This window comes from Phaseolus vulgaris, chromosome 7 (genome assembly GCF_051622355.1).
Source record: "Phaseolus vulgaris cultivar YP4 chromosome 7, ASM5162235v1, whole genome shotgun sequence".
Taxonomy (NCBI): domain Eukaryota; kingdom Viridiplantae; phylum Streptophyta; class Magnoliopsida; order Fabales; family Fabaceae; genus Phaseolus; species Phaseolus vulgaris.
The window spans coordinates 43,499,815-43,516,615 of NC_143504.1; the positions used below are offsets into that span (position 1 = coordinate 43,499,815).

The window sequence follows — 16,801 nt, forward strand, 5'->3', positions numbered from 1 at the left end:
TTGGTTAAACTGGGATTAGAGAGTCACATGAGTTGAATTGACATATGACAATAATGCAAAGGTCGTGTATGTGTGTGCCAAAGAATAATGATTCAATTATAAACAATTATGTTTATCAAAAATAGAAAATATTTGTTAACAAGGTTGAAGATTTTTGTTAACTCAATAGAGAGGTTGGTGAAACTAGTTCACTATGATACTACTAATGGTTTCAGATGAGAACAATATAAAAGCATGATTGGACATGACCAAGGATCCTTAGAAGTTAGTAAAACAAAGGTCGTGTTTTACACATCCAAAATTTAGTGTTCAATCATGTAATTAGATTTGGTATAGTAAGGTTAAATCTTAGTTAAACTAAGTATTATTGGAGAGTCATGGGTTGAGGTTGACACATGAAAGTAATCCAAAGGTCATGCTTGTATGTGCCAGTGAAAGTTGAAAACTTCATGTTTACTAGAAATATAATACATTGTTTAACAAGGTTTGATATTTTGGTTAAATCAATAGATAGATTGGTTAAATCAGTTCCTTATACAAACTGTATAAGATGGAAACAGTATTAGATCGTGACTAAGCATGGCTAAGAACCCATAAAAGTCAGTAAAACAATGATCATGTTTTACACATCCAAAATTTAGTTCTCAATCATGTAATCACATTTGCTTAAGTAAACTCAGAGCTTGATTTTAAGAACTCAATTTCTGAAAAGCACAAAAATGTCATATTCTCCTTACGTTAAGGTACGATACTCACATGTATGATAAACTTATAAAATGAATTCATTTTATTTGTAATAATATAACAACATACAGTCTTAACCCAATCACACTGTCTTAGAGATATATTAATTCCTTAATATATCTCTTTTTAATCTAGCTTTATGTAGAGAATGTTGAGTAATACACCAATGAAGAAATACTATAGGTATTTATCGTGTAGTGGACCTTTGAAATTTGAGTGTTATAAATGATCATTCTATTTTCACATTATCACTGAATATTTATATAATAGTTGTACTTATGTATGTAAACTATGCTTTAAACCATGTTTCTCATTACACTCCCGCTTTATTTGTGTATTTATTATTATAGACACTGCTACAATGGTTGTATACAACATTAGATCTACTTTAGGCAACTCCACTTGTCATAATATAAATTATTCGAGACGGTAATTGTGTATCAACACTTTGTTTTCTACGTCCACGGCAAATGCCTTCTGTTCTTTCACATAGATAGGAATATCAATCAAAATTAATAGGCTTCGGCTATGTATGGTTTTCTGCTATTGTCTTGTAGCAGTGACCATTGAAAGTTTCTTATAGGCCACTTGAGCGATTGGCATACTCTTGAACTAAAGCCACAAAGAGTGATGGCCTTTGGAGCAAGTTGGCTGGTGAGTCAAATTCTTTTGCCTTCCCTATTAATGCAAAAATAAGCATAACTTAGCCTACAAATAGTGTAGATAAGAGAAGAAACATGAGAATATGTATCATACCTGCATCTACAACTAGAATTCTATCACAGTCCATTACTGTTGGTATTCTATGAGCAATGCTGATGATGGTACGTGCTGCAAAGTCCTCTCGGATGATCTTTTGAATCACAGCATCGGTTTGAGAATCAACAGAAGCTGTTGCCTCATCCATAAACAACAATCTACTTTGCTTAAGCATAACCCTTCCCAAACAAAGCAACTGCCTCTGCCCCACACTCCAGTTATCTCCATTATCAACCACTATAAAGTCAAGTAGCATTGTCATTAGTAAGGGGAAAAAATGGTATGCAAGTGAAAAAGAAATAGCTTAATGAAACTGGCGTAGGAATGTTTAAAACCTGAAGAGTCAAGCTTCTCAGGCTTGGAAGCCACTGTTTCTTTTAGTTGACAACGTTCCAAACTCTGCAACAGTAAATAAGAAGTGATGAGAGTAGGCTAACGATGGCACAAACTTTATCTATTAAATCAATTAAGCAAAGCATAAAATTAAATGGGTTTGAGGGTATTTTTATTTTTACCTTCCATATCTCTTCGTCTGTATATTGTCCAGTCGGATCAATGTTACTTCTAACTGTTCCTTCAAAAAGAACAGGCTCTTGAGGGATGATACCAAACCGTGATCTAAGATCATGAAGTCCCAAGATAGATATGTCAATGCCGTCAATGATTATTTTTCCTCCTGTAGGTTCCACCAGCCTGAAGAAAACTTGAATCAAAGTTGATTTTCCACTTCCTGTTCGACCAACAACACCAACTTTTTCTCCTCCATTGATGCTTAAGGTAATGCCTTTAAGAACCAAAGGGGTGTTTGGACGATATCTGACCTGTTTCCCACAAGTTTAAGTGATTACCTTAAGGAAATAATTTGTTGCTCAAAGCATATTACAATAACAATATCAGATTATTCAAGAATTGTTCAACATCATTTGGCTCAAAGCATACATAGATAATGCAAAATACATCACTGTGACTATTGTCAAGGATAGTTGCAATGTTACATAGACTTTTACACCAATAACTTGTTTTGCAAATATCTATTAAGCTTTAAATATACGAACGCCTCTATTTTTTACATTCTAGGCTTTAGCAGATTCATAGAAGTATCAGTAAAGTTCACTCTGGATAAACTTTTAAATGAGACAAAATAAATACCTTTATAATCATTATGTCATTTCCAGATACTTTTAGTTAAACTTATCATTGCAACTGTAATGCATAAATAATTTTACCACATGAAATAATCAGAATGAATTTGGTTTTATTGTAGATACCTGCAAGTCTTTGATATCAACATTGCCTTGACCGGGCCAATTTGCAGGAGGCACGCGATCCTTATTTCTCCATGTTGCTTCCGATGGAATATTTGTGAACTGTTTGATCCTCTCAACAGATACCAATTTGTTTTCAATGAAACAGCTCATGTATATGGCCCAGAACATCACGGAGTTTAATGATAACCCATATGAGAGCGACAAACCAACATTCTCTGCATCAATCACAACAACCCAATCACTTGTTTATCACAATACAAATTTGACTGCAGTATAAATACCATTGCTTTGCTTTTCAACATATTCTAGTCCAACACGTAACGTACGACATGTAATGTAACTACGAAACACAATGCATGTAACAATAGTTGAATAATAATTCAAAGGAGAGACTTGTTGGAAGGGTATGCTGTGATTGCTAAATAGACTAAATAATTTGAACTTAGCAAGGTATGGAAGTGGGATAGGGTGACGGCCAAATTCTTTTTGTTGGGTAACAGGTGGAATTCGTTTTCTTTAAAAAAAGTGTTTGTTTTTCTTATGTTCCACCGGTTAAAAAGCTTGACAAAAAGGGCTCAACTAGGAGTTTTCATTAGATACACTAGCATGTCTAAAGCTTATAGAATTTTCCAATCCAACCACATTGAAAAAAATCTTTTAAGTAGAGATGTAAAGATCAGCAACAGAATTGGAAGGAACTACTAAGAAAGCAACTTCCAGAATCCACAACTCTTTGATGATGAAGTTGATGAAATTTATCACAGGACAAGATCTCTATTGATATTTATCAAAAATGTAATGTGGCTGTTTTGAACCTGCTGAATTTATAGAAGTTGAAAATGATGAAAATTGGATTAATGATATGAAGGGAAAACTAAAGATGATTGAAAAAAAAATGACACATAGGAGCTAGTGGATGAACTCAACACACAATCCATAGGAGTGAAATGGGTTTATAGAACTAAACTAAATGCAAATGGTTCTATAAATTAACACAATGTTAGATTGGTGGTGAAAGGTTATGCTTAAGTGTTTGTAGTAAATTTTTGAGAAACATTTGTTCTTGTTGCATGCCTTGATACAATCAGAATGGTGCTTGCTTTGGATGCACACAAAGGTTGAAAAATTTATCATTTAGATGTAAAATCAGCATTTTTAAATGGTTATTTGTAAGAGGAGATATTTGTGAAGGCAACCAAACGGATTTCAAATCAAGGGACAAGAAGACAAGGTTTACAAGCTAAAGAACGCCTTCTATGGTCTTAAATAGGCTCCAAAGACTTGGCACTAATGAAAAATTAATGATGGAGTTCAAAGGTGAAATGCTCCAAATTTTTGAGATGACAAATCCTGATTTAATGTACTCGTTTTGAAATGGAGGTAAAGGAAGAAAAAGATAAAGTCAAATCGTATATATTTTAACAAAAGTTAAATTTAAAGCTTTAAGAAATAAATTAGATGTCTTCAATTATTGAGGCAAAGAGGAGTTTTAAATTCAAAGGAGCACCATCTTGAAATCATCTTGTCTCTATATTTTGTCTTACCTTTTAGACACTTTGCACAAATAGAATATTCTGCTAGAGACGTGCTCGAAGGGTATGTTGTGATTGCTAAATAGACTAAATAATTTGAGCTTAAAATACAAATTTAGCAGGTATGGAAGTGGGATAGGGTGACGGCCAAATTCTTTTTCTTTAAAAAAAGTTGTAACTTCTGGTGTTTTCTTCATATATTTAGTTGGATGTGTTTCTGTCGTATGCGGACAGAGATGTTGTTATTTTCCTTATTTTACGTATAACCAATCCACTACACGGTTTCCAAGTAAACGGAAAGCAACAACACTTTCATCTACTCCCTCTATGTAACTCCACGTTTGCTCTAGAATCTAACCTTGTGTACGAATCATTTTATAGTGAGTTTGTTTACCTGGCTTTATGATGTTGCTGGGTAACATGATCATGAACATGGCGGAGAAGCAAAAAACTATGCTTCCAAGCAATTCTAAGCGGAAACCCAACCACGCATTGGAACTGAAGTTGTGGAAATCCATTCGCAAATTGGAATTCACCCGTTTAATGTTTTCTACGCAAAACTCCTGCTGCTTTCTGAATGCGCGGATTGTCATGACCCCCGAAATGCTTTCAGAGAAATGGTGAATGACAGGCGCTTTTGTAATTGAATCCAGACGAGTTAACTCACGAGATGAAGCAAGAAAATATCCCTGCAAAACCAAAAATGGAAAAATCAAACACATCAATTGTTAACATATATTCCATGACATGTGTTTAGCTCTGAGAAATACTCAATTACTTTAATAGTTGCATTGAGAACTCATTCATAGCAAGCACATTTACTTTTGTTTCCAGGCACAAAGTTTAGAATATCCACATTGATTGATATCTAACATGCATTCGACGCTTCATTCTTTAAATAGTAAAATGACAGCAATACTTTGGACGAACAGAAAGAAACACCATACACATACCCGGTACCAAACGTTTAACCAAGCAAGAGGAATTAACAAGAAGGCTGTTGGCCAAGAATTTTGACACGTGATTATGAAGATGCTGATCACTGTGATGTACATGGCTACCACAAAATTCAGGAACAAGGGGATAAAGACATCAACATTGGTCTGATCAGTGGATGCCTGTCAAAGTTTAAGAAAATACAACTCGTTATACATATGTGAACGTGACAGTAATATGATATAATAATGTCTGCAAATTATTTTATGCATAAACTAATTTTAATTCACTGAGAAGTTAATTTTTTTCTTTAGAATGCTTGAGGCTTCGAATTCTTACTCTGCTTAGAATTCTCCCGGATGGAGTAGTGTCAAAGAAAGACATGGGAGCATGCAGGATGCTGTGGAGAATTTGAGAGAAGAAAATCTGTGCTGTCTTTAACCCGAGGACCATGACAGAGTAGGATCTTAGCACAATCAAAAAAACTGAAACTACAGCAATAATTGCGTAGATAGAAATAAACACAGAAGGATTGAAGAACTGAGCACGCTCTTCTGATGTTTCATAAGCCAGCCAATAATCACTCGCCATCATAGATGCTTGCCACAACACAGAAAGAAAGATTACTCCTCCAATGCCCCACCAACCAAAAGCCTCAGTGCAGTAGAGTTTATAGATACGAAAGCTAACTTTCCCAGTTTCTCTTTCCTCTTCTTTGATGAGTTTAGAACCTTCATTCTCTGACTTGGGCTGGTCAAGCGAATTGCTTTCACCGTTGGCCTGTCCATTATTAGAAGCTGTATTTGGTGATTTCATTGGTTGGTTCATATTTTCCTCAGACACGTCCGCACCTTGCTCCACTAGTTCCATAGATGCCTCATGTGCTGCAACAAGAGCACTAAAATCCATTCCAGAAGCAAGTAGATCACTGTACTTCCCTGATTGTACTATCGTTCCATCCCTCATCACCTTTTGACCCAGCAAACATGTGTATTAGAACTTTAGAATCGCACTCACTAAGTTAAATTGGAAATTGAATGGGACAAAACATTAAAGGATTACAAAAAAGACTTACCACTATAAGATCCACATTATGTAGGAAGTCTACTTGGTGTGTTACAAGAATAATGGTCTTGCCTTTAAGAGACCCCCTCACACATTCCTGTATAAAATTATATTATTGTAAATATGGCGTCATTTTCAGTATATTGTCTCAAAAACATTTGGCTAGGAGCTAATTTCAAACCACCAAAAATCAATAACAACAAACTGAATAGCACATTTTTTTTTTATTATACGATTCACAAAATTGACTTGTAGCAGCAACAAACTAGCACTTGGCAATGGTCCAGAAAACATGAATTAGTCTAAGTTATAGAATGCTGGGAGTAGGAAACAGTAACAGATATTAGATTAATCACCTTGAATATTTCAGTGCCAGTATGTGCATCCACAGCACTGAACACATCATCAAGCAGATATATATCAGAATCTTGATATACAGCCCTGGCAAGCTGTATGCGCTGCTTCTGACCCCCACTTAGGTTGATGCCACGCTCTCCAATCTCTGTCTGGTCACCGTACTCCATCATTTCCAAATCTTTCTCCAAGCTACAAACTCTGATCACTTCATTGTACTTCTGCCTGTTCATTGGTAAGCCAAAGAGAATGTTTTCCTCGATGGTCCCATTTTGAATCCAAGATGTTTGTGCAACATAAGCAATACTCCCACTAACTTGAATCTGCCACCAAAACATATAATCAGAACCGAACATAGTGAGTGCATGGTAAATAAAACAAACTCCTCATTTCTAAACAAAAAAAAATACATACCTTCCCAGAATTTTTGTGCATCTCACCAAGAATTGAAGCAAGGAGTGAAGATTTCCCCGACCCCACAGTCCCAACAATTGCTGTAAGCTCCCCCTTATTAATCTCCAAATTAATATTTTTCAAGTCTTGCAGCTGGCCATCATCATCCCAGCTAAAGGTTCCGTCTCTGACCTGCACAGCAGTGCGTCCACCACACCCTTCCTCTCTCTCAACCGAATCATCTAACAATTCCCTGCTAGACATGTACCTATCTAACCTCCCAAGAGATACTAGCGCTTGTGAAAGAGATATCATACTCTGAGGAAAGGTCCGAATAGGTTCCTGCAGGATCTTAAAGACAGTTGTGGTGGTGAAAACCGTGCCTGCATCAAGTCGAACTCCAAGAAAGAGCGCGGTACCAAACGTGACAGTTGATATCAACAATGGGGTGCTCCACAACACAATAATAACGCTACAGATTGAGTTCATAAACTTGGAAAGCCAGTCAAACTCAGACTTGCGGAAATCCAAAATTCTCCCATTGAAATGCTCTTCCCATGCTTGGAACTTGATGACACGCATGTAATTAAGCAACTCATTCACTGCCTTCATCCTTGAATCACGACACATCATGGAATTAAACTGGTAACGCTTGTTCTTTCTAGTAGCCACCACAGCAAATGCAATGACACCAAGAAGTCCAACCATAGCCGTAATCACCGAGGCTCCCAGACAATTGTACAGCAAAAACAGACCAATGCCAACTTGAAATGGCATCATCCACACAGCATGTAACTGGAGCATCATATCAGAGAGTTGTTGAGCATCAACAGCCATGTAATTGACAATAGGCCCAACACCATGATCCTGCCTCGCGGAACCCGTTAGCCTGAGCCCCTTCTTGTACAAAGAAGTGATGAGGGTACATCTAATAAGCATCCCAAGCTTCTGAGAGTTGAAGTTGAAGTGGTGAGTTGTCAAAACTTCTACAAATTTGGCACACAGGAGAATCAACACGAGGTAGTACCCTTCGTACACAGAGCTACTTTTTCCTGCTGTAAAATCAACAAAACTTTGAATGAGAACCGGCCCTACGAACATCACAGATAGCCTAACAACAGCAAGGAAGGCTGTGAAGGCTATCTCCTTCCAGAAACACCGAAGCAACGTTGTTCGAACCGGGTGCTTCGACCTCTCATCTGATTTAGGCCACTTTGATTCAAAGATTACGGACATCCTCTCAGCTCTATGCTGAGATGAAAGGGATGGAATTTCATCAATCTTCAAAGGTGACTTGTACCCTTTGCTCAACAACGGGTTTATCCAAATCCAAAAGGCCTTGGATATTGCAGAAGCTGAAGCAAAGCCAGTAACGTAGGACTTCTCATATAGTTTTGATTCCTCATCAACAAGGGGTTGTGTTTCTTCGCCAGACACAATCCCGGTGAACCCTTTAACCGCAACAAAGAGCAGAAAAAGCGACAAAGGTAAAGAAATGAAAGAAACCGTGTCATCAACCATGAAGCTGAAGTGTTTCCCATCTTCCACTCCCACAGAGACCAAACGAATAATCCCGGAAGCAGTGAACAGAGAAACCACAATGAAATTGGCAATCCAGTATATTCTGAGGGACAAAGGGTGAGCAACGGCTTCAAATCTTTTCTCATGGATGATCAAGACTACAAGGACTAGTTGTGTTATGGCCTGAAGTAACCAAAACAACCCATCAGTTTGCTTCCAGGGCTCCTTGGTGGAACTGACAAACACTAGAATGCAAGCCACCGTGTACAATATTGTCAAAACAGCAGTTGCAGTTAGAGTTAACTTAAACCATGCGGTTGTCCTAACAGAAACTCTGTTGTTTCTGATAAGTGGTTTATCAAGTTGTGAGTTAGCGTTGCCATTGGAAGTGAACCTAGAATAGAGCTTTACAAGCGCAAACACAAAGAGGGTCAACAAAAGTAGAACGTCAACACCAGACAAAAGAACCCTCTGAGGGCATGGAGAAAGGAAAATGAATCTCAGCCAGTGAGGCAGATTTGGAGTTTCATTGAATGAACACGAGAGGGACGTGAGCCATGTTGAAGCTGTAAAAGACATGTTTGTTTGCAGCCACTCCAACAAGAAACTTCGTCACACTTAGTCCAACCTCACAACTGGATTCCCGTCCACCTTCTTTTTCCCTCCATCCCTGAAACAAGAAAGCCTGAAAAACTGTGCTGCCTTTTATGAGTCGATATTTGACAGGCTGGAAACTGATAATACGCCACAGTAAGTACGGTAAAAACGCTTTGAAAGTAAAAGAAAAACTCCAAAATATAACTCTAACTACGCTTACCTTCAAGAGTTTTAACGACCCTCAATCCAGAAAACTGATAGAAAAAAGCAAAGGTAGTCCTGAGCAACACTAAGTTGCTCTGGACTTCGGGACTATTGATGTGTTCAAACAGGATACGCTTACGTTTCTACTACGGATACGTAATGAAAACAAAAAAACCAGTTTCGCAAGCTCCCTTCTCAGTTTTTGCAACAATAAAACAAATTTCAATTTCTTGTAATCTTCTTAACTATGGGATCTCCGGAATAAAAATAGACATTCATGGAAAGATTTTAACTTTTTCATAAAAGAAAATACTTGGCAGCTTGGTCAACATGAAAAAAAAAATCACTGTCATTATGAGGAAACAGCGTGCAAGGTTCCCAGATGTTACAAGTCAAGTCCAAGAAGATGGTTTGACAAGTCAACAAGCAGAAAGAGAATTGTCTATGGAATAACCAGTAGCAAGACTATAAACAGCAATATGTAATAGTAGAATCACAACTTGAATGTAATATTCTACTCACCAGATTTTATACCGATATATGATGGAGATTTCACATCGACTAGAAATTAAAGTCTTTCATTGTATATAAGTGGGTGCAAACCTCAACCTATGAGCCGGTTTTATGGGATTGAGTTAGACTTAAAGTTCACTTTCGTAATATGGTATCAGAGTCATTTCGAATCTATCCTAATAAGTGTTTGTGTTGGGCCTATCGTGCCACCCGCTATCGACTGCTATCGGACCACCAAAATATATAGTCCACTTTCGTATAATCTATAAAATAACCTATACTTCCACCCCTATTACTACAAAATAAAAAGATCATCAAATAAAAACAAAAGTCTCACATATAGAAGTTGATTAAATAAATACGAAGAAGGCTAGAAGTACTCTTTTTCTATATTTAATATTTTTGATCAATTCAATTATTAAGATAAGAAACGTTAAGAAGAAAGTGTCGAAGAATTCAAAATCAAAACATGTGATGCGCAATCTTGACTTGCGCAGAAAACAATTTGCGGTGGCCGTTTAGGTATATAAAAGACAGCAGCATGGGTTTTGAAAGCATGCTCCAAAATCAACCCTCTCAGGCAAAAGTTATTTTAATTAAGAGATATGATATCTTTAAAATCTAATACTAAATTGTTTTAGACTATAATTGTTAAAAATAGAATTTTTATTAAAATATAAATTTATTTACGACGAGTTGACAAAATTTGGAAAAATTATATACTAATGTCTTGTGTAGTTGTCAAATAAAAGTTTTCTTTTAAATCAAATTAAACAATAATTAATGCAAAACATACTTTTATGTATTTCAAACAAAAAAGTTAATGAGTCTTAAATTTCATGGTATCACTGTCCCCTGGATTGTATGTCTTGATTGGATGTGATGATTAAGTAGCTTATTCTCACCAACACATGCACATTAAATTATCTTTTATTATTTCAATAAACTCAATTAAATTAATTTCTTGCTTGCGTGTGAGTTTTGTACAAGTTTTTAATGCAAACATCCCACTTAATTTCTCATTTTTTTTAACAAGGTTAGGTGATGGTTTTGTCCAAATTCAATTTGTGGTCCTAATTATCTTACTATTTGTGTCGATTATCAAAAAAATTTCTTTGTTTGTGAAGATATATTATTTATTTGGTTTTATGGAGAAGAGTAAGCAAGGATAAAAATATGACCAGTATATCTCTTTTTCTTTTAGAATGAGATCAAAAGAATCACACTCATCATTGAATTTTTTTTTTTATTTTAAAGTTCACATATTTTTATATTTTCATTAATAAAAAATAAACTTCATTACAAATATTAATTATTAATAAATTTAATTAACACAAATATTTTAAGAAAATAAAACAATAATAATTTATAATAAAATAAAATTAATATAAAAATATATAGTTATTTATAATAAATAAATTATATAATTATAATTATAAATATAAATATAATAATATTATTTATATTTAATACAAAATATCTGATTATAATACTAATAATTTAAATTCATCTACATAAAAATACCTTATATTTGATTATTCTTTTTTTTTAAAGACAGTGATAAATTTATAATCTTACATTTTGAATTCTAAAGCAATATAAAAGTACATTTACAATATCACATCACTCACCAACTTTAATATATATTTTTTATCACAAATCCACTTTAACATAACTCAATCTAAACACATTATTTTTATAATTTTCTCTCAAATCCTCACACTTCCACTCTTCAATCCAAACACAACTTTACTCTATTTTTAATGGGTTGAGATTTACATAGGCAAAAATTAAATAAAAGAATAAAAATAAGTGAAAAGTAAAATTATTTGATATAGATAAAATAAAATAAGAATGAGTTTAATGCCAAAAATTAAATAAAGGAATAAAAATAAGTGAGAAGTAAAATTATTTGATCTAGATAAAAAAATGAGTTCAAAGCTAAAAAAAAATATTTATTAATATTTAGTTTAGTTTATATTATTTTAATATTTTATTACTATTTTATTGTTATATTAAAAAATCTAACTATTAATAAAATAATATCGACATAATATAATTGATTACGTAAATTTCTATCTATCACTTTTTTTGTTTTTTAAAATATAGTCATGGTTCATCTCTCGGTAAATTTATAGATTTTTTTTTTTATATAAAAATTGATATTTTTTTTATAAGATTATAAAAATTGATAAGTCATGTATTCGAAGACAATTTTAAATTATAACTTTTGATTCTTTTAATTCTTTTTTAACTTAAAGTGATTAGAAACACGATTTCTGATTTTCTTTAATTTTTTAATTTTTTTCGTCTTAATAAATTTTAAAAATTATTTTGGTTTTCAAATTTTATTATTTTATTCTTAAATAGTTTTCAAATTATAATGGGTTAATTAATTACTTAAACTAATTAAATATTTTTTAAATTATAATAATAAAATATCTAAATTATATTCAATTACAAATAGTTAAATACACAATTTTAAAAATTAATTAATTAATTAATTACACTTATTAAATATTAATTTAAATTATAATAATTAAATATATAAATTATAAATAATTAAATATAAAATGTTAAAAATAAATAACATAACAAATCCAACTCCAACCTGCATTTGCTTCTTAAGTTTAATTTATATACCATTATTATATATTCAATAACATTTTATTTTTCTCTTATTATAAAAAAATTACTATTATTATTTAAATAAATATATTTACAAATAGTTAAATACAAAATTAAAAAACTAATTAATTAATTACTTCAACTAACTAAATATTTATTTAAATAATAATAATATTTTTTTATAATAAAATGTCACTAAATATATAACAATGGTATATAAATTAAACTTATGAAGCAAATGCATCTTGAATTTTTTATGTTATTTATTTTTAAATTTTCTATATTTAATTATATAATTAAATATAACTTTGATAGTTTATTATTATAATTTAAATAAATATTTATAAGTTTAAATAATTAACTAATTTATTTTTGAAAATTTTTATTTAATTATTTGTAATTGAATAGAATTTAGATCATTTAAACAAATATTTAATTAGTTTAAGTAATTAATTAAATTATTATTTTAATTTAAATAAATATTTAATAATAAAATTAAAAAACCAAAAACTTGAATGAAAAAAAAACAAAAAATATTGTTTCTAAGCACAATTTGAGTTTAAAAAAATAAAAATTTGTGTTTTCAATCACAATTTCAGTTAAAAATGTAAGGATCGAGAAACTTAATCTTAAAGTAGAAATGGTACAATTAAAATTACACATGAATATTTTATTATTAAAGTGAAAAAGGTTATATAAATAGAAATTCAGTTATTTGGGTTTCATTTAAAAAGAACTATCATCTTTCTAAAAACTCTTTTTCTCTTTCCTCTGCCTTTTCTTTAAGATTATGATTTCTTACTCATCAGTTTGACAATCGGAGTCCGCCATCAGACTCCTAGCAGTAAATATTACAAGATTGCCCAATAAGAATCTTTAATAGACAAGTGCACCGCGTTTGTTAGAAGTAATAATTGTCCCTAAGGACAGATATCGATCCCACAAGGAACAGTGAATTATCGAGTACAATATTCGCTAAATATAACAATAAAAAGAGTTTGAAGTGATGATGTTGGCACTGATCAATAAGAAAACAAACAAAGAATTAGTTACTTCAATTGGAAAAATAGGATTAGGTTTCATCTCTTCCACTCTCATGTATTTTGATTAGCATGTTAATATTAAGTTTTTTGATTGAAATTGATGCCCGTAGAAAATTCATTTATATCGATCTCTCGCATATAAAATCCTTAAGAATGTTTCCTAAATATCGTTCCCTCGCATATTTATAAAAACAACTTAGAATCACACTCAGACCTTAATGGCAATTAACATTTCAAGTCTATCCCTAACACTCAAATATGTTAAGTATTGATGTTTAGGTCCAAACCCTAAAAATACCTCTCGGTCAGATTTAAGATTCTCAATTTATCACGGAAAGTTAAAAGTAAAACAACAATACCAATAATCAATCAAGAACTAAATATTAATATATAAGATATCACCTCAATACATAAGAGTTTGAGCAGATTACTCCCAATCCCAAAGGGTAGAATTAGTCACGCATACTTCTAGCACCTTCCATTCTCCCAATTGGGTTACAATTCACTCTATGGTGTTTTCCTCTCAATCTGGCACACTAAGGTTGAGTCTCTAGCCCTCTATTTATCCTAGTTTTCTAGGGTTAGGTTGTTTATTGTGTCGCGCTAATGGGCTAAATGATAAAACATAAAAAAGGCCCAATATTTCTTTGCATCTTTTTCCATTCTGGGACCTTCTATCTTTATCTTTTTAGCTCAAATCATTCATCTTTAATCCAAATCTCCAATCTTCCTTAGAAATCTGCAATTAACACCAAATTTGGGAATAAAATACTCTTATTCAAATAAAGATCATAAAAAATGTAAAAAGGTATAAATTCATAAATTAGGGATTATTTTATATGTAAATTAGCAATAAATCCTCATAAGTGCCTATATTTTAATATGAAATATTACTGAAATTAGACACTTATGATTAGGTTTGTCTCTGCATAGACTTTGCATGTGACTCTTTTAGATTCAAGGTTAATCTCCATTAGCTCAGGGTCCAAGTGGTATAGTTAGATTTTGTATCAGGACTCTATGGTGCAGATTAAGCTACCTTTAACTTTTGATAAGTTTGGAGTTCTTAGTAAGCATCTGCTCAAGTCAAGTAAAGGAAGCTAGTTTAAATTTTCAATAGAACCCTAGACTAGAAGATCTAGATGTGGGGGTGACGTGGTAACCAATTCCAAATTTTATTTGCAAGATTGATTGTGTATGAGTAATGCAGAATATTATTTGAAACAAAATGTGAATATGTTGATTTTGATATGGATGATTTATGGTAGATGCTTTTAATCTGAAAAATTGTTTGATTTGTATAGTTGATATAGTGTAAGTTACTTTTGAAGTGAAATGAGTTATTGAAATTATTTGTTTGAATATGAATGATGAAATTAGGCATAATTATGCAGATTTTTCTACATATCTTGCTCAGGCGAGCTAATTCTCGCTCAAGCAAGAATAGAATGGAAAGATAGGGTGTTCTTGGATCCATTCTCGCTCAAGCGAGAATAAATCTCGCTTAAGCGAAAATGGGATAAATTCTGGAGGTGCTTTTGGGTTAACTCTCAATCAAGCAAGAGAATTTTCTCTTCGACGAGACACATCCTCGCTCAAACGAGTAAATTTTCGCTCAAGCTAGACTCTCTATAAAACAAATCAAAATTTATTTTTTTATTTTTAAAGCCTAGTTTATTATTGCCTATTGTTTTTAAGTGAAAATTATAAATTTTATTTAAAAATATAGTTAAAGGAACTTAGTTATGAGTCTAGCTTGAGCGAAAATCATTTTGCTTAAGCGAGAATGTGTCTCGCCCAAGCGAAAATTCTCTTGCTTGAGCAAGATTGAACCCGAGAGCACCCATAATTTCATCTCAGATCTCGCTTGAGTGAGATTTCTTCTTGCTTGGGCGAAAATGGATCCAAGAGCACCTCATTTTTCATTATATTCTCACTTGAGTGAGAATTATCTCGCCTAAGCGAGATATGCAGAAAAATATTCATAAACCTGTTATATTTCTAAACCAACATTCCATTCAACTCATAATTTTATAAATTTATACATTTCATTGACAGTTCTTGTTCAAAATTATTCAAGCACTTTCATCGAGTCATTGATCTATTATGTCAATTTATACATACATATGATTTCTAAACCAAAACCAACTAAAATCAAACAACCAATTCTCATCAAACATTACATTTAAATTGATTTAACAAACTATTCAAATACATTCATTAACTCATTCAATTCCAAACTCATATACATTCTACAACATCTACCATATCTACAATTTCACATTTCAATCTCAATAAAATTCAAATCTACCTGAACTTGAGATTGGTGACCACATAACCCTCACATCCAGATCTTCTAGCCTAGGATTCTATTGGAAATTAAAAATAGCTTCCCTTACCTGAACTTGAGTATATGCTCACTAAGAGCTCCAAACCTACCAAAAGCTCAAGGGTAGCTTAACCTGCACCACCATAGAGTCCTGACAAAAAATCTAACCATATCACTAGGACTCTAAGCTAACAAAGACTAATCATGAATCTAAAAGAATTACATGAAAAAACCTAGATTGAAACAAACCTAACAAGTTCAAAATTTAACTCATAAATAAGAACAAAAATGAACTTACTCTATTAGAAATTCTGATCGAACAGTCTTGTAGTCTTCACCGCCAAAAGTCTAATGACGGACTCCGATCATCAAACTGATGAGCGAGGAGGTCAAAATCTTAGAGAGAAGTCAAAGGAAAGAAAAAAATGAGTTCTTAGAGAGATGATAGTTCCTTTCAATTGAAACCTAGGTATTTACTCTTTTCACTTTAATAATAAAATATTCATGTGTCATTTTAATTGTTCTACTCTAAGACTATTTTTCTCAGTCCTTAGAGAACCTACAAAAATTGAGAAATAACTCATTTTAGTTGTCTAAATTAAAGCATATGTTTCTTACCATTTGAATTAATATATAAGTGAGAATATAAAATATTGAGAAAGAGAGAATATATGTTTATGTTGAAAACATCTCATAAATAGAATTTTTTAGAATAAAAATAATTAAATTATTTAAAATTAAGTTGATTGGCTTAGGTAAAAAAAACTATTGGAAAGGCTTTTAGAATGCTTAGGCTATGCTTTAAATGTACGTGAATTAGTTGTTTGTGTTTTAGAAAGTTATTTTGAGGAAAATAAATTCAGGAATCCGACACTTACCTATTTTTAGAATTAGTTTGAAGAGAATATTTGAGGC

The 16,801-nt window shown here is 32.4% G+C and overlaps 1 protein-coding gene across 3 annotated transcripts; it reads right to left on the minus strand.

Annotated features, from left to right (window-relative positions):
• Positions 1-1,131: 1,131 nt before the first annotated feature.
• LOC137828685 (ABC transporter C family member 4) lies at positions 1,132-9,875 on the minus strand. Of its 3 annotated transcripts, none has more exons than XM_068635362.2 (12): positions 9,390-9,875; positions 7,073-9,257; positions 6,661-6,981; positions 6,315-6,401; positions 5,579-6,208; positions 5,257-5,421; positions 4,698-4,992; positions 2,772-2,986; positions 2,019-2,324; positions 1,839-1,902; positions 1,501-1,740; positions 1,132-1,422 (listed from the first exon to the last, which is right to left on the minus strand). In XM_068635362.2, exons 2-12 carry the CDS (start codon positions 9,149-9,151, stop codon positions 1,322-1,324), a joined length of 4,503 nt encoding a protein of 1,500 aa, XP_068491463.1. In that variant the 5' UTR covers positions 9,152-9,257; positions 9,390-9,875; the 3' UTR covers positions 1,132-1,321. The 3 variants fall into 3 exon arrangements, with proteins under 3 accessions (XP_068491463.1, XP_068491461.1, XP_068491462.1); XM_068635360.2 differs by having other exon boundaries at positions 7,073-9,306; XM_068635361.2 differs by having other exon boundaries at positions 7,073-9,265; positions 9,390-9,828.
• Positions 9,876-16,801: the final 6,926 nt, after the last annotated feature.

Coding starts and splice junctions, on each gene's coding strand:
- LOC137828685 (XM_068635362.2), bottom strand. CDS start 9,151: ATGTCTTTTACAGCTTCAACATGGCTCACGTCCCTCTCGTGTTCATTC. Junction 2,325..2,771: donor TTGATATCAAAGACTTGCAG/GTATCTACAATA, acceptor TGTGGGAAACAG/GTCAGATATCGTCCAAACAC. Junction 1,903..2,018: donor CAGACGAAGAGATATGGAAG/GTAAAAATAAAA, acceptor TTACTGTTGCAG/AGTTTGGAACGTTGTCAACT.